Source organism: Anser anser (genome assembly GCF_964211835.1).
Source record: "Anser anser genome assembly, chromosome: 5".
Classification (NCBI taxonomy): Eukaryota; Metazoa; Chordata; class Aves; order Anseriformes; family Anatidae; genus Anser; species Anser anser.
Genome location: NC_139725.1, coordinates 8,968,972 through 8,994,031, shown reverse-complemented (window position 1 = coordinate 8,994,031; position 25,060 = coordinate 8,968,972). Strand labels below are relative to the sequence as shown.

The window sequence follows — 25,060 nt, the reverse complement described above, 5'->3', positions numbered from 1 at the left end:
TGGAGAAATTCAGTTATCAATCAATAGATTATCAGGATGAATAATCAAGATTTGTCTTCCACGACAAGGTTGCAATATATATGCCACTCATGGTTAAAATCAACTCTGATGGCTTGTCCCTTGGAATTTCAGAAGAAACATTCTAAATTCACATGTATACCAGTGAAATGAAGGACTTCTAGACACAGCTGGATGAAAAGGATAACTAATCACAATTACGAATTTTGGAAACCACAGAGGGCAGGGAGGGAGAAACATCAGTACATTTTGCCAGCACATATAAATGTAATCTGTCCCAATAAATTTTGAAAAGATGCCTACACACTGAAATCATTGGGTGCCTGCAGAATGCAAGCCCTCCGTCTCATACATACGAAAGAAGCTGAACAAAATCTTAATCTCAGCAGGTAACCTTCCAGCTCACACAGCTATTCACAAATCTACCATACACTAGCAGAACTTTTATGGGCTCTGTTTTCTTCTGTGTGTTATGTATTATTATACTGAAAAAAATAACTTTTTTTTTTTTTTTTTTTTACTTTGAAATGTCTTTACAAGATGGTTTCTAACCTGAACTAAGACCATCTTTCCCAATTAGCTGATACTGCAGGACACAGAGGGTTGGCTGTTTAATTATTTATTTTTTAGTTAAGCAAGCTGTCAGGCTGACTTAAGCTACTTTAAATAAAGAATTTTAGATCGAGCTATATTGTTTTCTAGATAGCACCAGTACACATGCATTATCTAAAAAGTATTGTCAGAAGCATCAAGATATGTGTATAAACTACCAAATACCGTGGGCTAAGTGAACGGTCAGGAGAGATGAGACGAAGGTAAGCATGAGAAAGGGAAAAAAAAATTATGCCTGTATATGTTTGCCCCATTCTTTGGTTCAGACCCTGCCATTTCCCCTTCCTCTTCGTTCACCTGTAAAACAAGCCTGACATAAAAAATGTAAATTGTAAGCTTAAAATAAACCCTTTTTATAGGTGTGCATAAATTAGCATCCAATCACTTCAGCTGATAATTGAGAATGCCAAGTAACATAATGATCATCACGATCACTGAATTTCAGTTTTCTGGTAGAGGCTCAAAGGACCTTGGTTATTGTTGTTAGTGTGAGAATTTAAAATGAGTGCTACTGAAGACTCCACAGAGAGATAACAGGCATTGCAATTTAACAACATGTTGAGAAAACAAGGAATAGTCTCCTTAGTACAACACTGGACAGCAATTTTCTTCCTGCATATGCTTGGCTCAGGGGTGGAATGAAATCAAAACTAGCTCAAGATGACATTATTTTAGCTTTACATGAAAAAAAAAAAAAACACGCCTCAAACTGATCAGAAATAGCACTTAAATCACCTGCTGCCTTGTACCTTGTGTTGCGTTGGTGATAAATGCCACCATACTAACCTATTAGCACAGCAGATATAAATATCTAAATAGCATACAGTAGAACGGTGCTTCCTTCCCTAATACATATTACATATTAAGATGATACTGAAGTTAATCCACAAGCACTGAATGGATATTGAGTCCATAATTTAAGTGCGTTCAGCATGCAGAATACAGATAGGTTACAACTTTTTCTTTTATTTCACATACATGGCTAAATACAGCATACTTATCCACATGAAAAAGTGGCCATTTCTTCAGAGCGGTTGACAGCTGAGTTTGATACTATTCTGCAGGACAATACAGCAAAGCAGCTTCATGCATTTTCAGCAGGAATGATTCCTGCTGTGGTTTAAGTAATAAAGAGCAAAGAAAGTTTAAATTGAGACTTACCATGGGGCACCGTATATTCGGAATCCTTTAACCGTTACCTCTGAATCTTGTAAGTAAATACTATTTGTCAGGAGTGACTGAACATTGTCAAAGTCCTCTGGTTTCAATTTGGACACAGAAGGAAAGCGGTAGTAATCTTGTTTAACAAGGTCTGCCATGAATTCCTTATCAAATGTCAGTTCATGATTCCCAGCAATCACTATTTTATATTCATATGGCAGGTTTCCTGAAATAACAAAAAAGGACTTAATTAGCACATTTTCCTCCCACACCAGCATTGCCGGCACAATAAGTAGACAGCTAGCAGTGACAGAATGAAATACCCAAGATCTGCGTGCATCTCCATGTTGAGCAGAAGCTATTAATGCTGCCTCTCTTCCATTGAATGAAACTGTTTTAAAATGTAAAGTAACGCCACAGAAATAAATGTCATAATAGTAATAATTCTAAACAATAATTCTGGGTGTAGTGCAGCATTAAACAAAACAAGCTGGCAGGCACTGAACCACCTCCAAGCATGGCATAAACCACCAGTGCTCCCTTGTTTTCAGCTGATTATATGTTGGTTTATATTACCCTAAGCTGTGAATTCCCACTGAATTCATGGGACTGGGTCAGTCAGCAGTGCTGAGTCCTAGCCCATGGAAGCGACCCGCAGTGATTTAACCGGGTGTCCTGTGGGTGGGTATAACAGAGGCGGCAGCATGCCTCACCAGGATGCCTCACCAGCATGTTGTGAGGATACCAGCTACAGAGCACTGAATCAGCTAGCTGGCACAGGTGTTTTTGAATTATGCAGTTTTTTAGGTCAATGTGTATGGAACCCAAGCATTCAAAAGATGGCATTTATTCCCAGACCTAGTCTGTTCTTCAAAGCTCTGACTCATTTGAAATGGACTTTCACTTTATTATTATTCAGTTTATGGTAGTATCTCATTTCTGTAAAGAGTACATACATAGAAGAAACCATGGAACCCAAACAATTAAGACATAAGGTAGGAAAAAAGAAATGTGGCTAGCTCATTTATTTTGAGTTTCAGATATAAAGAGTACAGGCTTGATCACCTGAAGTCCATGCAGCTATTTTCAGTGTTTGGAACAAGGCATGGATCAGGCCCATGGAGCCAGATTTCTTTTGAGTTCAGAGACAGATTTTTCAAGCACTTGGTACTAACAACCAGTGCCAAATATTTCAATTAAACATATTGAGTATTGGGCTCCCTTAAAAATATGTTCCTCTACTGTGATGTCTTCACAGAAGTCAAGATCTTTTACAAAATCTGTCTTACTGTGATTTGCCAAAAATCACATCCAAGTTTGCATCAAAGCTAAAACCAGGCTCACATCTCTCCTCTACTGCCCTCACTGTCTGATTCTGTCTTGAACCAAGTTGTTCATTTTGGTGCATATTCCTAATAATCATTTAAAAAATTATTTTTTCCCCACAAATGTGCACAATACTTTACAACCAAATGGATGATACATATGAAATATATCATTATATATATTCACTTTCTGTACTGCTCATGGGTCTTCAGTTATTTACACAAACCATGAAAGCAACAACTGACACACTGTAATTGTTAATGCTGTTAGCCCAGGTGCTCATACGTATATATACATGTAGGTATGTCCACTGATTTGGAAATAAAACACAGGTCCTCAAAACATACATGGGTACATCTTCCAGATCTGGAACTTCCAACATCAACCCCCAAGGGACACAGAATTGTATGCTATGTATTTCTCATGAATACTGTTCTCCTACACTAAACAGACACAGCTTTTCTAGTTCAAAACTTGTTTTAAACAGCTTCCAAAGGTGTTTTCTCTTTTTTTTTAAACAGTAAATTTTAAACTAAACCTGTAAACATCTACAGCAAGATTAACTTTCCCCCAAATAAGGCTTATAGGGAATCAGCCCAAACTCTCTGCTTTTCAGTATTTACAGCAGAGAAACAGGAATTATACAAGATACATAAGCATTGTCTTCATGACATTAGTTAATTCTGGATAGAATAACAAACAGCTATATATCCCCTGGGGAAAAACAAAAACAAAAAAAAATCATAGATTCCTCACACCTGAACTAAATGCAGTTAATACGTATCCATAATTCCCTGAACTGCTGCATTAGATTAAAAACTTGGGGAGACGTAGTAAATGCTCCTCTACATATTATACCCGACTCCTTTCCCTCTTCCCTTCCCCATCTCTGCTACATGCTGCTCCGTAATTAATTTTTATTTGAATACTAGAAGTACTAAAAATTCCTGCTCTTTGACACTCCTGGGCACAAGGTAAAGTTGTTATTTTCTCCTCTCTCAGGAAACACGAAGACACCACTGGCATGAAATCTGATACACTTGTCATACCTATCAATCCCCCAAAACAAGAAAGATGTGATTAAATTCTCAGAGAAGTAGGATGGAAAAGTTAAATTTAGGTTTCTGCTAAGTTATTAACATTTACCATGATAGCAGAGAAGACTTCTTGTCTTACTAGATGAATGCCCAGGTTTTACACTTTCTCCAATTTATTTTGATAGGAGACCTGAAAATCAGCACATTTTGCAGATATTATGTCCAATTAAATCTGGAATACTTTGTTTGAAGTGAATGCTTTTTATCTTGACATGTTGAAAAACAAGGCTTACTTTAAAGACATAGGACAAAAAAAAAAAAAACGAGTTGTGGGATTAATGATTGTTAAAATGTACAAATGTAATATTATACATGTTATAAAAGCAACTGAAATCACTGGGGAAAATCTAACAATAATTACTTCTATTAATGTCAAGAAAGCCATTAATTTTACAGAGACTAAGGAGATGCTCCGCTTGGTCAGTTCTTGAGCCCCGGTAATGCATCAAGGAGCCTCACAGGGCCCAGGTACTAGGCCTCAGGCACCAGGTGTAACCAGGGAGCTCAAGACTAGGCCTCACCAATGAAACTCCAGGATCAACACCAGGGACTGAGAAACAGGGCAAAACGGGCGCCTGAGAAGAAATCCTACAGGGACCACAACTCATCAATATCTGCCTGCAAGCTCCAGCTTTGTAGTTCTGCACATCCACAGTGCGTGAGCTGAAGAGCAACCAGTGCTGGCTGTGGATGTATTCACCTCAGTCCCGAGTCCCCCGTGAAGGGGCAAGGCAAGATGTGCTTCACTCCATAGCTGTACACACATCGTTATTTACCATAGCATGGGCACAGAGTTCTGACCTGGCTCCCCCGCTTAGCTCCCTGATTTTATTACCAGCCACATTTTGCACTTTTTCTGGAGGCAAAAACCACCAAAGCTGCATTGCGAGCTAGCGATGAGGAACATGACTCATAAAAATGCCAAAACACCAAAAGCCAGGCCCAAGCAAAGGAGAGCAGCCAGAGGAAGTCTCATCCATTTCTTTCCTCTTCCCTGAGGAAAGACTATATAGCACTAATCACAGTAATAAATTACCTGCAATCAGATTAGCTATTTGTTCATCACATTCAGGTTTTGCCTTCCTGAAAGGCCCTTGTGGCAGTGCACAACATTCATCCTCTCTGATATAATTTATGAAATATTTTGGTGTCTTTTACTTTCGCAATTTTGCCCTTTGTCTATAATCTGCTGACCTTTTGTGCTTTTTATGGAAGCATGAACAGTCACACAACAAATCTCCTACTTCATGATATTTTAGTTTTCATCTTGACCAGATTAATCTCTGCCTATCTACTTCCATTCTGTCAGTTCAGAGAGCCACTGCACCACAATACACAAGTTGAAAGCTGTTTTCTTCACTAAAATTCTGTTAGCTACGTTTTGTCTTCATTAAACTACTTTCCTAACTACTAAATTTTCTATCATGTTTCAGTAATATTATTCATTCCAATTTATGCTATATTCTGAAAAAGAGAAGAATAACTTCTCAAGCTAGGAAGAGTTTGATGTGTTCACTGGGACAAGCACCTCAGAAACTCCAAATATCAACTCACAAAGTAAAAGCTAAATTTAAATTAAAAATACTTAACTGTTTTCCAGATGAAATCAAAAGGCTAACATCACAGCTTCTGAAAATGATTAGAGCACTAAGTCTGTGAAGCAGAGTCACTTATACTGAAGTATTTGAAATCTTAAAAAGGTATAGAATACATATATGTGCACATGCACACACACGTGGTGTATATCTTCAGTATACGTTAATATTTTTTTGGCCAAGATGTCATTTAACATCTGCCCTCAGTAGGAGCATAACAAGAGCAGAAGGTAGTAGTTAAGAAAATGTCACAGCTAGAGAAGTTGTTGTCCTGAAGGACAAAAGGTGAATATCAATCTTGCTCAAAGAAGAGCAAAGATATGTAACTTCAAATCATTTAAAAAAAAAAAAATATATATATATATAGTCAATACATTAATCTGGCAGCCTCAGAAGATTTCTGTAACTTTTCTGTTTGTCAGTTAACTGTCAAGCTAGAGTCCCATATAGCAATACTTTCTTCCATCTGATCCACAAGCCTTCGTTCTCACTCCTCTGCCACTAAGCCCCTTTGCCAGCACGCGGATTTCATGGCCACAGAGCACAGTGGATCAGGAAACCGACCCCGCTGAAAACCGATGCAGCAAATAAGGAACAAGACTGTATGCCCGTGCTAGTAAGGCAGGAATTCTTTCACTGGCAGCAACGATGCACAGCACTTTAAAGCAGAAGCTGAACAGACTGACTTTAAATATGAAAATTACATTGTTGTTTTTTGGTTTAAGTTTATCTTAAATAGTTGATCCTAGGAATCCTTAATCCATTGAACAACCATTTCTATTTTAATGGCATGCTTCATACAAGTCCAACTTAGTCGCACAACTGAAGTTCGGTAGAGCTGCCACACATGAAAAGCAGTCTGACTGTCAATGAATGTTAACTACTGACTCCCTATAAAAATAAAATCACATTGTTTTTTGACTAGTGTTATCTACAAAATGCATTGGGAGGCAGGGGAGCTAGAAATAACATAATACTAACTGTCTATATATAGTGGTACAAACCTGTATTTGCACACCATTGCTAAACAAATACTTTTGATGTGAAGCTCTGAATATGCACACACATGCATTAACTATACACACCACACAACACTTCCATGAAGTGTTAAGTGCTTTCATGGCCTTTTCACAGACTCATAGACCCTTTGGCCATATCCTGAAAACTGCGCTGAGAAACCTTGAAGTAAAAAGCTTTGTCCTTTCAAAAAGAAGGAAAATCTCTACAAGTGAGATGCCTGTGCAAGTCAATCACCTCCAATTTACAGTGTATCATATATGCTTCAAAGAGCATAACTAGCTCTGGAACATTCACTTACAAACAACCCTATGCATGTCTAGAGATAAACACTGAAGGAGCAGATTTTGTGTGGTCCTATGGCCTTCCAGTCCCTGCAGCATCTCAGGTTGCCATCAGCTGTCTGACCACAGCTGAATAAGTGCCCTGACAGCAGCCAGCAAACATCATTACCGCCGTTCAGTAGCACTGGAATTCCTCAAAGAGGTTTCCCATGGAAAGTCCATTGAATCTCAAGGCAATAGTTATTACTCTTCTTCCCAGCATTATAGAATAATCACAACACTCACAAGCCCCTTTCAGAATTTTAAAAGCAACAGTATCAGAAAGGATCTGATTTCTCCTTCAGCAGCAACAAATGAGTTAGACTGTACAAGTACAGTTATATAGACCTAAACTTCCACATGATATGCTGGACTTCTCTCACCATAAAGGATAACTGTAGGTATGGAGATTCAAAACTGGGTATGGAAAAAAAAACATCCTTTCTAGGATGAGAATGATTGGCTTTAAAAATATTCTGGCTGTTTTAATCAAACAGCCTGCATAAGAAGTCTTCAATGAAACAGCTAATGCTGATGCCAACTGATATACTGACTGAAAACATAACCCATGTATTTTTATGCATCTTCCCTTTGTATCGGTAGAAACCTAAAGAATGAAATAAATAACAAAAAAGCAGACAAATAATAGACAGAACATGCACAAAACCAGAACAAGTTTCTAAAGAAGCAGAAAGAGCTGAAGCCCAAGATCTCAAAATCTTTTTGATGAAAAGTATTCCACCAGCTTTTTAAACTCTCATCAGTTCAGATGCTCTTCATTTTTTTCCTCCAAAAGAAAATCTGGAGAAGGAAAAATAAAGGCAAAACACACATGGGAAATGCAGCAAGGCGAGTAGATGAATGAAAGTTTAACTGTTTTGCCTTTATGCAAGGAAAACATCAGACCACAGCGCAGGGAGAAGCAAAGGCTGAGACCCTTGAGTTCCTGTGATAAATCTAAAGCTCGCACATTAAAGCTCCCCTTTGTTGAAAACGCTGTTAGACACAACAAAACAGAAATGTTACGTAAGTGCAAGCTCTGCCTCTGACCTTTCACTCTGTAACCGTCAGGCTTCATTAATTTTCACAAGGCCTGACAGCTCTAGCGTTAATACTCACACTTGCTGATCGAGCCACACAGCAGGTTCAGACTGCTACCTTCTCCTCTGAAACTCATGCATTAGGATTTCTTCCATGCTGGCAATGGAAAACCAAGTCTAAGAAACATTAAACACAAAAAACTACGTTACAATAATGCCAAGGTTGAGTCATAAACCCATGAAAGCAAGGAAGTATTGAGTGAATCTTGCCTCAGCACCTGTAACTCGGCTACCCAGTGCCAAGATACTGCAGCCTATACAATCCTCTCTGAGTGACCACAGATGCAGGCACTGCTGTACCTATATGGTCACTTATGAGCCATCTGAGGCTGCAGAATTGGCAGTGCCTAATACCAAGTACTTCTGTTTTCTCCCATCTAGGTAAATGAATTGAATTTGGTACAACACTGGGCCACAACATCACCAAGCACTGCACGAACCCTGAAACAGGGCCATATATACTGCCGAACCTAGTTAGCTACGGGTCTGATTTAACGAAGCTCTGACATCGTAACAATTCCTTGCTTTTATGTATTTATGTCTCAACCATAACATTATTCTAATGTAACTGTTTGTGATTAATATCCTTCTCCTCTAATAGAAAGAAAGTAGCATAACATAAAGGACAGCCTTTTGTTTCACTTCAGCATTGCACAGCTTCTGTAGCATTCTGACATTACACACATTGTTTTTTGATCTCAAAGTCATTTTTGAATTTCATTGGACTTCTGTTATTGATTTTTTTTTTCTTGAAACAGAAGGTTTCTCTAAGGTCTTATCAATTAATACATGACATTTATTTGCTTTGAAAAAGAATCTGAAGGTTTTGTTTAGTCTAAGCCAACGAAAACCATCCTCAGGATTTTGCAGCTCACAGCACTGCCAACTGTAGCTGTAAGAAGTCCCCAAAATTGGCTTTAAAATTATCATAATTGGAACTTAAGCAGCACAGATTTCTCTGTTTATGAGTCCACAGAAAGGGTTTCTTTTCAGGCTTGTATTTATATAACCAAAAAGACGGAGCTTTAAAAAAAAAAAATGTAACTTAAAATCGAAAAAGCTGACAGCTATGAAGTTTCCCTTTAAATTTAGCAAATTCTGAAAACAACACCCTCACTGCAAATCACAATAGCCTTATTTTTCCCTTTCATTTCTAAAAAGGATTCTTGCAGAAATGGTAGTTCCTCCTCCAATTCTGTTTCCTATAAACAAAGCAATACGTAAAGGACTAGCATGACCACTTTGATGCTGCATGCATGCTTTTAGAGAGATCCTTTAAGTGAAGTAGAGTTCACTTGGGACATTACATAAGGTTTTCAGCTAAGAACTTGTTTTTGTCTGGTAGAGTTGAAGGGTATTCCTTTAAACAGGATTACCCCATATTTACACTTACAATGAAATTTGCATCTAATCTCCTATAGTTTTAGGTCTATCCTGTGGGCAGATATACAGAAACGTTATATTTTGTCCAACAGAATTTTACATTTTCTCCTGTGACCATGAACATCAAACATCAATGCATTAAGATGTAACACACCAGGGCCAAAGAGTTTTAGACTGATTTCAGCTCAGTGCTGAAAATGGAAACAAAGCATGCCTTCACAGGGCCAGTAGGACTACGTAGAAATGTTCTTCTTCAACTTGATTAAGAAAAAATTGAAAAGGAATGGTTTTGGTTACTATTGTATTAGGCTAAAATAAGAAATGAACCCTAGCACTATCTAAATCTAATATGAAAAAGCCATCTTTATTTCAAAATTTTCAAAGCATTCTCTATAAATGCATCACAGATCAATTTACATGGTACTCTTGCCAATAAGCAAAACGAAATCACAAGTTCCAATTGGCTTAACTCATATTGGAAAGTGTGAAAGCAAATGCTAGTAAATGCAATTACTGCAAACAAACTCCATTTTCTTCACTCAGGAGGGAATTTCAGGGAACATTTTATTGCCCTCAAATAATATTTCTAAAGGCATCAATACACAATTCTATTTTCTTTTTGGAGTTCCCCCAACACTATATAACCTAATTCTCTATAAGGAAACTCACCAGTTTTTGAAATAATATATTGGTAGTTGATATTACCTTGTGCACGCACATACTGTATCAATTTAAATGATTATTCTCAGTGAATCTTAAGAATGTCAAAACCAGCAGTCACTGTCTGACACAAACAGTTCTGGACCTATTTTCATAACATGCCCTTTGTCTCTGTAATTTACAATTTCAATTAAGTCTTTTATATTTTATATATTTATAAAAAATAAATGAATAAAAGCCATCCAAAAGGAGGTCATCTTGAGAACAATTATATAGAAAGTAATTAAGCTAATCATAATCATCACAGACGATAGCTTGGTATTTTCATGTACATGTATTTTCACACTACAGAAGTCCAGCAAGTGCTAAGGGCACGTTTTACCAGACAAAATAAAATCTTTAAAAAAGACTTGTTAGTCTGGGTGGCAATTTTTTACTCCTTACTGAAAAAAACTTGCTGCAAATCAATTAGAATTATGAATGTAGGACCCAGATCTAGACTGCCTCAGATTGTTCTTCTGCCTTACCAACAGGGAGCTTCATGTGAGCAGCAGGACTGAGAAATGGACCTGGACCAAGATATTTCCAATATCTACCTACAGATCTTAAAATAAATACATAAATAAACAAATCAGGATTTGCAATTAATTGCCAGAAACATTCTCTTCTTTCCTCTCTGAACACGTTCCCATGAACTGTTTCCTCATTTTTAAAGGAAAGACGCAGAGTCTCTGTGGCTTACAATTGCCAAAGCACAGGCAGACACCTCCCTCTGCCTCACAGCCTGCGAAGCTGAGTCAGTATTTCTGAACAATCCCTTCAAATGCCTCCTTTTTTCTCTATCCCAGAAAGGTGATCAGAACATTTCTTACGAGAAGAAAAATCTCCACTACATAACAGAGAAACTTTTGATACCTAGTTTAATTTTCCTCTGATAATGCAGTATCTTTTACATACCTGTCCTAGTTTCAGTTAGGACAGGGTTAATTTTCCTCCTAGTAGCTGGTAGGGTGCTATGTTTTGGATTAGGATGAGAAGAGCGCTGATAACATGCTGATGTTTTAATTGTTGCAGAGCAGTGCTTACACCAGGCCAAGGACTTTTCGGCTTCTCGCTCTGTCCTGCCAGCGAGCAGGCTGGGGGTGCAGCAGGAGCTGGGAGGGGACAGACCCAGGACAGCTGACCCAAACTGGCCAAAGGGGTATTCCATACCATCTGACAGCATGCTAAACAATATATAGGGGTGGCTGGCCGGGGTGGGGGGGCCGGCTGCTCGGGGATAGGCTGGGCATTGGTCAGCGGGTGGTGAGCAATTGCATTGTGCATCACTTGTTTTCTTACACATTATTAGTAGTAGTATTATTATTATTATTAATTATTAATTATTATTGTTGTTGTTGTTGTTATTATTATTTTCCTGTCTTAAAAAACTGTCTTTATCTCAACTCACAGGCTTCACTTTCCCGTTTCTCTCCCCCATCCCAAAGAGGGAGGGGGGAGGGTGAGCGAACGGCTGTGTGGTGTTTAGCTGCCGGCCGGGTTAAACCACAACAATACCTTTTCCATTTTTGTACATGGAACTGAATCTTCCATTCAAAAGTATGATTTTTTGAGTACACTACTGATAAACAGTAAAACATACTGGTGCCCAGACTTACCTGACTACCAAATACTAACGTAACGTGGACAGAGTCCAATAGTGGCAAGGAAGAATTAATAAGCAGGAACAGCAAGAATAATCACAAGTAGAATAAACCATAAGGAAGAAGAAGAAAAATAAGGTAACATGTTTTTAAAATATTATAAAGGTTTTAAAAGCATGGAATGCTGTCTAAAAGCAGGACATCAGCTTTTTAGTAACTCTAAGAATGTAACATTTTCCAATTTTCCAATTTCTAAAGCAATTAGCTGCTTTTGAAACATTACGCTGTGTTCATTTGTTGTGGTTTTACTTGTAAACATTTAGTGTAGGAAGCAAATCTGATATTCAGAATGTTTTTTTAAACATGCTTTCAGATGGTGATGCTGATGTTGGTTGGGAATTGTTTCTTCCTCTTGTAAGTCACAAGAGGAGAAACCTAAAACCTGAACTAAACTCTATTTCTAGAAGCAGACCAGTACACTTCTGACAGCACTATGTACTGCGTTTCAGAATTACCTTCACAGTCCACCCCCGAATTTTTTAGAGGATAAAAAAAGACAAAGTACTGAGAGAATGCAAACAGAAATTACAGTCAACTAAAAATATTCGTGCAGATCTCTGTGATCCTCCAGTACTATCTTCTGAATCCCACATTTAAATTTGTTCTTCTACATAAACCTAAACATTCCATTACAGTCTTTCAAGATGAACTTGGATATCAGGGATCTCCTGAGCCCTGTAAGGAAATTCCTTTTAATAATCCAGCCCACAGAGAGGTTTCTTAGCTACTAAAGGAGACAACCAAATCACTCCAGCTGTATCATCTTATTACAATGAACTGAATTTCTCATATTCCGTTTTGTCTTTGTTTTTTTTTTCCCTAGCCATCTACAGTTGCCTGAAGAGAATGCCACATAGCCTCAGACATTTTCCTTGTAGGTTTAAGCACATATACTAAGCCCAAACATTAAAAAATAAGGAAGGAAACTAAGCCTGAAATCAGCTCTAAAGTGAAATTGGAATTCCAATGGAAATCAGAGCCAGCAAGTTCTGAGTTCCAAATCGCACCTCTGGTACTACTTTTTGCCACCTCCTCTCTTCTATCGGCTTTGCAGAATTTCAATTACCAAATTGTTCATGTTACAGCATCCAGGGGCCCCACAATAGAAAGTTCAGACTGAAGACTTTTAAAAATCCAAGGTGCCGCTCTTCAAATTTTAGTGGGCAAACCTATGTGCCAAAATACCTCCTAATCGTCCTTCCAAAGGAGGATAACAAAAGAGATGAATGGAAATAGTGTACAGAATATAAACTCCATTCTGCAATATCAGAGTTCACGTGCTTTATTTGTGCCAGAACTCAGGTAAGCCTTATCTTTCTGTCCTTGCTACTACACATACGTTGGCCCTCTGCCCCAGCTATCTCCGCTCCTTATTAAAATAAGGATAATATTAAGTGCCTAACATATTAAGGTAATTAAGTATTTTTAAAGCAAGCTAAAGGAGTATGTGTGATTCATGGTACTTATATCTGTGCACTTGAATTTACAGTAACATTTTCGTGAGGTGTTGTAAAATCTCTATGATGCAGCATCTGTAGTTTCCCTTTGTGTACAGAAAATACACCAAGGACTGTGGTAGATGAGTAAGTATTCCTCTATCATTAAATGCTATCATTAACTGCTGGGGTATGCAGCATTTGCAATTTTTCATCTACTGTGCTTTCTTCAGAGTAGGGTCTTTCTTGACTTACCCATTTTAGTCATCATTTCTAGACTTAAAAAAAGAAAAAACTGCCATAAAAAGGCAAGGTATGCTGATCCTAACTTCTGCTGAATAACACAGCAAACATAGTTAATCACAGCTGGTCATTAAGACAAAGCACTAACAGAACAGCTATTTCAGTCACTTACACAAAGGTAACAATTTATGTCTTATTTATACTCCTTTCTGCTAAGGTTTTGCCCTTTCACCTCAAAGGCAAGCATCATTGTTTTTACAGCTGGCTTCACGGAAGCATTTGTTTATGAATGGCTATATTGCTTCCACTATAACTGTACACGCCATCCTCTCCAGGAATTCAGTCAAATGTCAGACCTCATTTTAGCACATATACCCAGAGCTGTCAGTCATCAAAGCAGCGGCTCTTCCTCCCCTCTGACCCCAGCGCTGCCCCATGGGGACTGCCCAGGTGACGGGCGCAGCACAGCATCCCCTGAGCCATCCTTGCTCAATCCTTCCCCACTTTCAAAGTCTAGCAAATGCCACGGGGCTGTTATTTGCAACCAGGTGACTGCGTGTGGGGAACGGCTTGCCCTACAGCAGACCCTACAGACACCACGGCTGTTCCAGGAATTCCTTCACCAGGGGATATGAAGGGATGTTAGTCTGGGACCTTGGCTCTCAGGAGCATGAGTACAGCCAGCACTGTTACTTAATTCCCAGTGACCTCCAAAGCTTCCAGCAGGGACACAGGAGAGCAGAAGGGATGAACTCCTTCCTCATAACGCTCAGGAGAAATCTCTTGCAGAAAAAGGCAGAAAACTTCGTGGTTGCCTTGCAGCTTTTCTGCTCGTCTCTCAGCAGGAAATGCAAATAGCAAACGCCTCTTAAGGAGTGGGGGGATTCAAGGGTAGCACACAAGGGAGGGCAGCTTAGATGAAAGTAAGGAAGCACAGTAACTTTTTAGCATGCGCAGCTCTGTTTTAATCTAAAACTTCATCTTTCTGTTGGTAGTTACACACACACACAAAAAAATAATAAAGGGCAACACTGAGGAGAAAAGGAGTTATTGTACCCTGGTGCCTGGCTTGTAATATTACAGATTGTGGTTCATTAGAAGAGACATGTATAACCCTGGGGCCTTGAAGGTTCACTCATCATAAGTCACAGGAAATTCAGAAGTACAGTGTGTTCCTGAGCTCTCATTTGTTAATTTCATTATCTTGGGAAGAAATGAAGCTCTGGAAAAAACAGGTGAATCTCTACTACTTTACATCCCCGTGCTCTCATTTGTCTTTCTTTTCTCTGGAGCTGCCATCCCTCCCCCAGTTTGAAGTCATTTTGTTCTCTCCTGTGTTGGCTTTGCATCTCCTTGCCCCTCTCCTAGCAGTGCTATCCCCTGTTGTGCTGCTTTGTTCCTTCTCTACTGCAGGCCCGTCAATAGGAAGAGAGGCTTTAGGAGCTGTCGCCTTGCAGCTGGCGAGCAGAACAGAGAAGCAGGGCGGCTCCAGGAAGCGAGGCACCGCAGCGAGCCCCAGCAGCTCAGCGCCCAGCGCGACCCAGCACGCGGCCAGCTTTGGGAGCTGCCCTGCCCTGGGACACGGCAGCACAGCGGTTCCTCCAGCGCTGCACCACGAGGCCGAGAGAAGCGGCTGCCTCTCGGCCTTGTCACCACCCTATGGAGAAAGACTCTCGGAACAAGTACAGCTTTTCACCCTGCCATGCTCAGGGTGACAAACAGGACAAAGAAAACACAAATTCCTCCTCCAACAGAAGCTGAGCTCTGACAGGAGTTCTCGTCCCCTTTTCCTCCCCACCAGTAGTACCACACTGCCCACAAACACAACAGCTGTCCTCTGAAATCAAAATATTCCCTCAATATAACCAGTGCAGGCTTCAAGCACTTCTAACAGGCACGCTGGGAGGTGGGGAGTAGGGGGGAGAAGAGACGGTGTTGCCCAGGTTTTTGCTTCACAGTCCTTTTGTGCCAGGACTTTATCGCTCCGGATACGTAAAATCTATGCAGAATTTGTCAGAGCTCAAAGCCTCAGCTTCACCCACTGGAACAAGAGGGTTAATTAACAAGCTACACAGGCTGCTTATAGCCAGTAAGAAGGAACCATCTATTTTTCTTTAATAAAAAAAGTCAGTAATTCTTGGAACATTTATTAACCCCCTAGTATTGGCAATTACTGTAAGATAAAGGTCTGCCAGTCTTGCATTAACATAAATTGCTGCATGTTGCTTTTCTACTGCATAGTAATGTCCACAATACTGTGAATAAATGCTAACATTTGGGTTTTAAGCTTGATTCAACCCCTCAATCTAATGTTTTTAGCAGATCTTCACTCTCACAGACTGGCCACAAAAAAAATATCATTTTCTACAAAGCAAAAAAAAACGCAGTAAGGCATTTCACTGAGGTACCGTTTTTGTAGATAAGTTTAAGGTAATTTCACACACTGAAAACTGAAACTGAAAAGAGGAAGGGGGGTGCGCAGCACAAAACCCAGAGACCATTCCTGCTGTCTGTTAGCTTCTGTAGTCACATACGACATTAAAAAAAGAGTGGTGATTAAAAAAAAAAAAGTCTCTGTAATAGACAGGACACTGCCAACCAGCTTTAAATTGAATTACACAGCCTGCTAATCTTTATGATGAAATAAAATTTCTTTGAACACTACACATTACACTAAAATCTGCAGTGCTTTCTCCCCCTAGCCCCAACCTCTCTGTGCTCGAAACAACTCCTCCACCCCCTGAAACCATTGTTCTTTCTGAGCAGGAATGTGATGCTCTGCTAACCGAAAGACTTCTTATTTTAATTAGATATTGTTAATATGACGTGCGTGATGTGAAAACTTAAGTGACAGGAGTTTTTGCACTTTGCATATTTTGATGCAACAATTAATTTCTGTGACAATAAACTGATGGTGACTGCTTTCCACCGGAATCATTCTCACAGCTGATATGTGTCTGCTGCAGCAAGGCTCGTGGAAGAAGCTGATGACAATGCCCACAAAACTTTCTATTTGGATAGTGTTACTTGCTTGATAACTGGTCAGTGCAACAACCACAGATGTGGGGGAAAGAAGGAAGTGAAAGAAAATTATTTTGATTACTTTAAAAATCTGTTTTCATTACAGTCTGCTATTTGAAACCTGATCATTCCCTGCCCTTTTAAGACAACAGCAGACCAGGGAAACAGATCCAAGAAATGACTGAGCAATTATTGTGATTGAAAGTCCTGTTCAAGACTTGTGCAATACTTTCCAATGCTCTCTTGCTCCTCTCCTTCATTGAAAATTACCAAGTGAATACACTAGATTTGAACACATGAAGAACTACTTAATCTAGAACGTTATTCTCTTTGAAAGCATATTTAACCTGAGTCATTTTCTAATGGCTGTCAAATAACACTTCAGTATTTGGTTTGGCTGATTGCGTTTAGCAGTACACAACTTGTATAGAGAATTTTACGCTGTATCTCCAGTAAGTAGGTGACTACAATATACGAAAAAAAGCTCAAAGTTTCTTTGCGTGCCATGAACAGACAGTAGAAGTAGTTTCTTGAGAAATTTCTTCACAAAAAGTTGCTAGGAGTAACAAGAGCAAAACAAGAAACAAGTGATGAGATATGAATAAATTCACGTGGAATTTCTGCATAAGCACCAGTGTTATTCAGTGGAAACTTTGTGTGGAAATAATAGTAATTTATTTTATTTGATCTTTTAAGTTATACATTAAGGGGTCTGTTGCCCACAAATCACTTAATAAATATCTGACTCAGAGCAGAGGATAAAGAAGGAACTAAAAGAAACGTAGAACAAAAGTAGGAAAAAAAGTAGGGCTCTTGCATTTTTCTCCTTTTCACCATAGATTGCTACATCAGGAAAACATTATTCAGCCTATTACAAAAAAATGCACCTGGCTCTATTTTCCTGTTATTTTATAAATACAATAAAATGCAACATGGAAATTACTTCTGTGTTCCGCTGAGAAGAAAAAAATTAAGATCAGTATTGCTATGCCTAAAAAAGGTATATGCAAACAAAAGCTGAGAACTGATGATTAACTTGTTCAAGCCATATGGGAATTTAGAACTAAGTACAAATGAGAATTTAACAGTGACATTAAACAGTTCAAGTTAGAGCAAAAGCAAAGGAAATATTTTTAAGAACTCATATTGCAATAAAATCTAAGTGAACTCGGAAGAATCCTTATAAAACCTTACCATAAAGATGGAATGAGATACATATTCCAGAAAACTAAGTAAGAAAAACCAAAACTTGCCTAAGACTCTAAATTCCATCATATAAATGCTTTTTTGTTGCTGTTGTTTTAAAAGAAATTGCATCAACATATTCCATGCTCATAAAATTCTGCATGTATTGCCTATTAGAATTACTAAGCAGGTGGATGTGTTACAACTGTCTGCGCAGGCTTGCTGGTACACCATAAAGTCTCTGTTAGTCTCCAGTTCAGAGCTTCTCCGAAGCTGACAGCCGACCTGGTCTGGCCCTACAAATCAAAAAGAGCTCCTAAAGGAGCTTTCTTTTCTAGATGTAAAGAGGAATTCAGGTACCATCCTCTTGCTAAAATACACGTAGTCCATTCCAGTGTCTGAAGCCTGAAGTAGCTCCTTGCTGAAATCACTCACAGAAGACATAGCTGTTTTCAAAATTAGACTAACAGACATTACAGAAAGTTGCTTCCCTCTCTCCCAGAACAGCTGTGCAAAACTCATACTTACAGGATTAAAGCTACCTCAGCATTTTCTTTCACTTGCAATGAATGCAATTTTTTTTCCAACTGTTAAAGAGTTTTGTTCATCAAAACGGTATTTTATGTTTAGTCACTTAATTATTCATTCTGGCTAAAACAAGTAGAGCAATATAGAGTTCAAAATATGTTCCAGATGGTAAAAACACAAATCAGAAATAAATCATTTTATAAAAATAGGAAGAAATTTGTTTTTATTGCCATAATTTTCCTTTAAAATATGCATAAGCTTCCTTTTGGATCTAAATTAGATTGGAATACTTTAAGCTAATATCCTCTGAATTTTGAAAAATTTAGAGCTGATTTGTTTTTGTAAAAAAAAAAAAAAAGTCTCATGTCAGATGCTAAGATAATTCACATCTGAAATACACTTGTAAGGAGCAGAAGTTCTGAATGACAAACAGTTGGTCACAGTGAAATTGTTTTCAGTGCACAGAATCAAAAGGAACACAGTCACACAAAGTCCTAAATGAAATTTCCCTGGATAAGAGATCAAGGCTTGGTAAGGTGAGGGAACAACTGAGCCTGACAGAGTGAGAAAGAATATATGAAGACTGTGACCCTGAATTTTAAAATGGTGATAAGAAAAGAGCTTGAATTTATCATACTATTTTGTTACAGCTCTTCCCCCTCACCCCCATTAAGTATATTATCTTAAAGATCTAAGACTATTTTGGCAGGTCCTAGCTGACAATTTTGGATATAATTTCAAGTTTTTACGGGAGCTAAATGAAGAAATGTAAGTGTAGACAAAACCTGTCTGTCCATGCCTCCACACCACATTTCAGAGCGCTTCTTGTCTTGTCATTTTTTCCACGTTACAGCCAACACTTCCAGCCTGAAGCAGCTATTTTCTAGAACTAAACGTTCATACATGAGTAGTAACATGGACTGTAACATCAGTCCTACTAATAGAAAAATAAACTTTAAAAGAACCGACAATACATTTCTGAGGACCATATCCACACATGCTGAAAGTAGCAAGAAAAACACCACATTAAAATAGTATAACCACTCTTTTCTTCTCACTTTAAGTAACATGATAGAGGAGCTACACCACGGGAAAAAAAGCTGAATTTTTATTTTAGTTGTATCAACACTAAACACAAAGATATGTTACAGGTAAATAAGAACTTGTTACAGTCCAAACCCATAGGTAATTGGTCACAAAAGCGTTCACAGAATTCCTCAACTCCTAGGATAACAGGGCAATGATAGCATAGAATCTGAAACATGCATTCAAAACAAAAACAAAACATGAAAGAAAAAATATAATCAGGCTGCCAAATCCTTGAACAACTGAGAAAAAAAATCTAGCCAAATTTTACTCTCACTGCCACAAGTTGTTAACTGGCAGTAATTTCACCTACTGGATTTATCCACTGGCCCTACAGAATTTTGCCTGGTTTGTCCAGTAATACACCTTATATTAGAAATTTTGCATTAAAAACAACAACAAAACAACACAGATCATAAATAAGAGAGAACTACAAGAAAAAGATAATCTGAAGAAAAAAATGTCTTTTTGAGAAAAATGATTAGAATGGATGCAAATTATTCACCCAAGTAAGGATCTGCACAATCAAGCCCCTGCTAACTGAGACCAATAAGCATATCACTCATTAAAGATACATCTACCCGAGTTTAGCTTTGCTTTCTTTTCATTTCAATTCTTCTGAGTTATTCAATCCCTTCCATCACACAGGAAAGGAAGTATTATATTAAGACAGAGCTATAATTAGACATTCCTGTATTTCGTTTCCCATATATGACTGAATGAGAATGGCTGAGGAAAATATGAACAATGATAATAATGGTATGTTGAATACATTCGGTAAGAAATACACGGGGCATATAATAATGTCATAGTTCTTCCTCAGCACAAACTGTTGTGTTTACTGCAAGGTCAGTTAAGTTACTATCAGAGATTTTTAATGAAAACAATTATAAATTTAAAATAACTGTGTTTAAAGCATTTAACAGTCACTGAGGTCAAGTGATTACAGCAGTTACAAGACCCAAGGGACGTGTTCACACCAAAACAAAGTGAATAAATTACCTCAGCCAGTGTATGCAATCACTAAGTGACCACAGAGGTTACTCAATGTATAAGCCTAGATGACTTTCATGCAAAACCAATAATGAAAATTTACCAGGCAAAGGGAAAAAAAAACACATAAGAACTAGTAAAAAGTTGCATGATGGGCCGAAAGCTAGGAAGAACGGGAGGGAGGACATGAAAGCACGTTCTGTGATTCAGTTGCAAAGAGGAGGAAGAAGAATGAATGTTAATGAAGTAGATGGACAAGACGCTGAACATTTTGCTCAGGTGAAATACACAAAGACTTGCAAAGTTATGCAAGACCCACAATTGTAAAGTCACAGGGTTGATGGAATTGCTTTCAATCCTATGCAACTCTGACATATGTAACAGCCAGTGAAATAAAATCGAGACAGGAGTTAAGAATCATCACCCTTTAAATTTTCCCTTGGCTTTCTCCTGTTAAGAAAATTATGGAACCGTCATTGTGTTTTTGTTATCCCATTATATAATCCTAGTGGAGAGATAAGCCCCTGTTGTTTCACCACAAAGCAGGTAAACTAAGCTGTAAAATGAAGTCTAGCTTTAATTTTGCTTCATTCCCTAAAGGTAGAAGTGATAGAAATGCCTTGTCTTTATTACTGCTTTACAACAGGTTTGCCAGGGGAAAAAAAAACAAGCATGCAAAAGATATGAAACCCCTTTCTGTAAGGACAACCTTGTATTTGATGGGAGTTCTCAGTGCATTGTTTTGGAATAAGGTTCCTACCAAATACGATGAAGAAAGATGCTTTCCACTGTATGGCAGCAGAAAAAGGAATCCTCCTCGTCCCTGCCTGCCACTGGTAAGTACTTTTTATACTATTACATGTCACTTCACAACCTTGAAGGTATTAATTTTCACAATATGCACAGCAAATAGTAATATGTGATTACTCCCAGCTTACAGACAGGAGCCTGAAATAAAGTGACAAGAGGACGTGCACGAATTCATAGTGTTTTGATTCCAGATGAGGAGAGGGCAGCACCGGAGCAAATATTCGCCATTATGACATGACTCCACAGGGGAATCAATTTGCAGCCTCACTTCATACTAGAAACCTAATAACCAGTATTGTTTTATATATGAAGATGCAAGAGTAGACTCTGTGCATGTAAAAAAAAAAACAACAAAACAAAACAGACACACACCACAATGAAATACCGGAAGAGATTTTCTCTGTACCTGAAATATGAAAGCCTGAGGCCGAAGCCAGCAGGCTCTCTCACAGCTTCCAGCCAGTTTCAGTGACACGGACTGCCAAGGAATGCAAAACCTGCTTTCTCAGATAAATACCACACTGACTTCTGCAAGAACTATATATATGTTAAGAAAGCCCCATGATAAATTATTGAGGCTGGAACAAAACCTATTTAAAGGGTTATAATCCTTCTGTTGCAAATGTTAAACCAAGGATGTATGATAAAATAGCGTCATCATGAAATACCTGTTAAACACAAGGGGAATGCCAAGTGGCTACTGATACTGTAAGAGTCCCTGTGAAAGACTAAGAACATAACAGCAGCTTATTTGCTTTGGCTTTCAGCAGTAAGTATCGAGTTAACATTTTCCAACAGAAAGCAAGGGACATGGGCTCTGAGTGTATCAAAATACTTGTGTAATGACCTGAAGTCCGAAGACAAACTTTGGTAGGGGGCAGACTTCATAAGTCCACACTCTCCAGAAAGCAATTCCTTTCCTGGAGCTGACTGATACAAAACCCATCTGTGGCAACTGAATCTCACTGCAGAGCAGTGCTGCCCTGCCCACCTTCTCTACAAGGGCTGGAACTCAGTGCAGACCACACTGCCCGACCCCAGGGAAGTTGTGCAGCCTCCCACAGTCCTTACATTGCTTGCTCCTTCTCTTCCTCTTTCACAGTACTTGAACATTTACAGGTCACCCCAAAGAATGCATAAAAAGGAAAATGATTCCTATTGTGTCTTCCCTCAATCTATGTACATATCCACCTATTTCCCATACCACTTCTTTTTTCCTAGCCTTGTGATTACATTCGAGAGAAAGAATAGTTTTGAGGCCATAAAATCTGGTACTGCTTTCTAGAAATAAGATCAGTAAAATGGAATTACAGTAATACAGCAGTACCTGAGAGCCCCAGTCCTGCATGCACAGCCATAAAAAGATGGAAAAGCATTCTTTAAAATTAGGCTAGAGAAATCAGAGGAGGCCGTAAGAAAGACAGAAAGAACAGTGTGGAGAAAATGCAAAGGTAGGTGAAAAAGACAGACTACGAAAGCTCTTTTATTTAAAAATTGCTTTTGTAAATCTTTAATGTTCTTTACTTATCTCTTGAAGGGTCAGCCAACGAACTCCAATGGAATAAAATTATGCTATTAAAGACACATAGAGATGCAGCCATCATACAGCATGCAAAAAAGACTGCAGTGACTGAGGTAAAGCATGATGACAAAGCCACGCTTTCAGAGGTTTTTATGTAATGCTCTACTTTCATTCTAATATTTTGGGAAGATCAGCTGCTTGAGTCACTTTCACCTCTGAGTATTTCTAGCACAAGTGGTGACATGGCAGTACCCAGCCAGCCTACCAGCAGCATTTGTAATAGGAGCATCATGCACACTTCATGAGTTCCCTTCCTTCATTTTGGTCTTCTGCCGTTGCAATCTAACTGCCTTCATCTGCAGCAGCACACCAGCAAGACACTGCTGTCAAACACAGCAGAATACAAAATGCATTCAACCTAAGAGTTGTTGAGTATCTGCGTTCAAAATTAAAACCAGAACTCTAACTCAAAGGGCTAATCATGTTGCCACCACAGCAAAATTCTCCTCTTTCAAACAGGATTTTGATGTTGTCATCCTATGCTGTGGGGAAAAGGACTTTCACCATTTCTGAATATGTTGTAGCTTTCAGCTGTGCTTTAACGTATGATAAACCTGAAATGCAGCAGGCAATAGCTTTGGATGTGGACATTAAAGCCCACGGCATCAACTAATGGGACACGGAATGCATTCACATTAGGTGTCACCAGGCCCTTAGTGCACACAGAAGGTTACACGGTTGTTGTTTGGGAATGACAGATTCTTTTCCCCAAAGACAATGCACAAATACAGTGAAGTTTCTAAAATTGTCTTAATTAACAGAATCATACTGAAAGTAGAAAGAGCACATCACATGAAGACAAGTGAAGCAAAGGTAGGGGGGATTTTCAAGTGCTCTAATTCAATTAGGAAGCAGTGACTGACACTTGGACAGGAGAGGTTAATTGGGGTCACCAAAACGCAGTAATTCCTTACCTAACCAGTCATTAAACTTCTTAACCTCTGAGGGCAGTCCCAGTTCGGTGAAATCGCCCGTGTGGAGAAGGATGTCCCCATAAGGCATCTGGATGCCATCTGTTCTGGAGTGTGTGTCTGAGACGCAGACAAATCGCGTGTGGCCCGCTGGTTTTGGAGTGTCATATGGGATAGGGTCGACCCTAAAGCAGACACAAAGATCTCGTAACAGTTACAAGATTAAAACCCTCCGATCTCTTATTTCAAGTATCAACGCAAATCAATCTATACATCAGTGTGCACACACACACATACACACCCATTTACACGCAGCATGCTGAAAGAATGACTTTGGTAACAAGGCCAAAAATCCAGAAAGGATCACAATGCTTCTCAAATACTTACCTGGTTAAGGACGGAAGATTAAAAACCACACAGGTACAACTACTTTTCTGATGTTAAAATAAAGCACTGGGAAAAAAATGGGGGGGGAGGAATACTTTGAATTCACATAGATTTTTCCCCAACGTCTGCCTTATAACTGAACAGGTGCATGGACCATTAAATTACAAATCTTGCAGGTGGGCCAGCAACAGGCTCTCACCTGAGCTGAGCTTAGCATAGAATTTTCTTCAAGGGCATGGGCACTCCTACTGATTCCAGCAGGAGTATTTGTTTACACTCACTGAGGATGAAGCCTTTGATGAAGCCTGTCAGTTACGGAATTGAGCCTAGTGACAACTTCTTGCTCTCACAGAAAATCCTGAGCTCATCTTTCAAAAATCTATAAAGCCACAAGCTGATGTGCTAGAGCACTAAGCAAACATTTTTTTTCTACAGTCAATGATGTTAAAAATTTAGTTCAAGTGGCTATTTGCAAGTTACACATTTGTTAATGTGATCTCATAAGCTACCTATGATTCAGCATAGCAGTTTGGTTTTGAGGGTTTCTTTGTTTGTTTTAATTTAAGCAGAACAGAGAAAAAAATAAATTATTTTTAAGAGACAAGTGTTTTATGTATATTTAGTTGTTAGAAGTTCTAATTTGTATCATAATAACTTAAAATGTAAAAGGCAACCCATTGCTTACTTTGGAACAACAACTGTCTGCTAATATCTGCAATCATCGCAGCAGCACAAACAAACCAAGTATTTTAAAGCACCCAAAATAATGGTATTCCAGGACTTACTGGGACAAACTGACACAACAGTAATCATTCAAGAATTGGTGCCTGAAAGTAAAAAGAAAATCAAACAAGACTTTGTTTTGCTCTCCACAATGGCTGGG

At 38.7% G+C, this 25,060-nt stretch overlaps 1 protein-coding gene across 2 annotated transcripts in view; it reads right to left on the bottom strand.

The window, feature by feature from the left end:
- MPPED2 (metallophosphoesterase domain containing 2) overlaps positions 1-25,060 on the bottom strand; it is a 200,111-nt gene that overhangs the window by 46,303 nt on the left and 128,748 nt on the right. For both annotated transcript variants that reach the window (XM_083838939.1, XM_083838938.1), the window contains exons 7-8: positions 23,794-23,975; positions 1,792-2,017 (exon numbers count right to left, since the gene is read on the bottom strand). In XM_083838939.1, the coding sequence (XP_083695065.1) occupies positions 1,792-2,017; positions 23,794-23,975 (408 nt within the window). The remainder of the gene's footprint in view (positions 1-1,791; positions 2,018-23,793; positions 23,976-25,060) is intronic.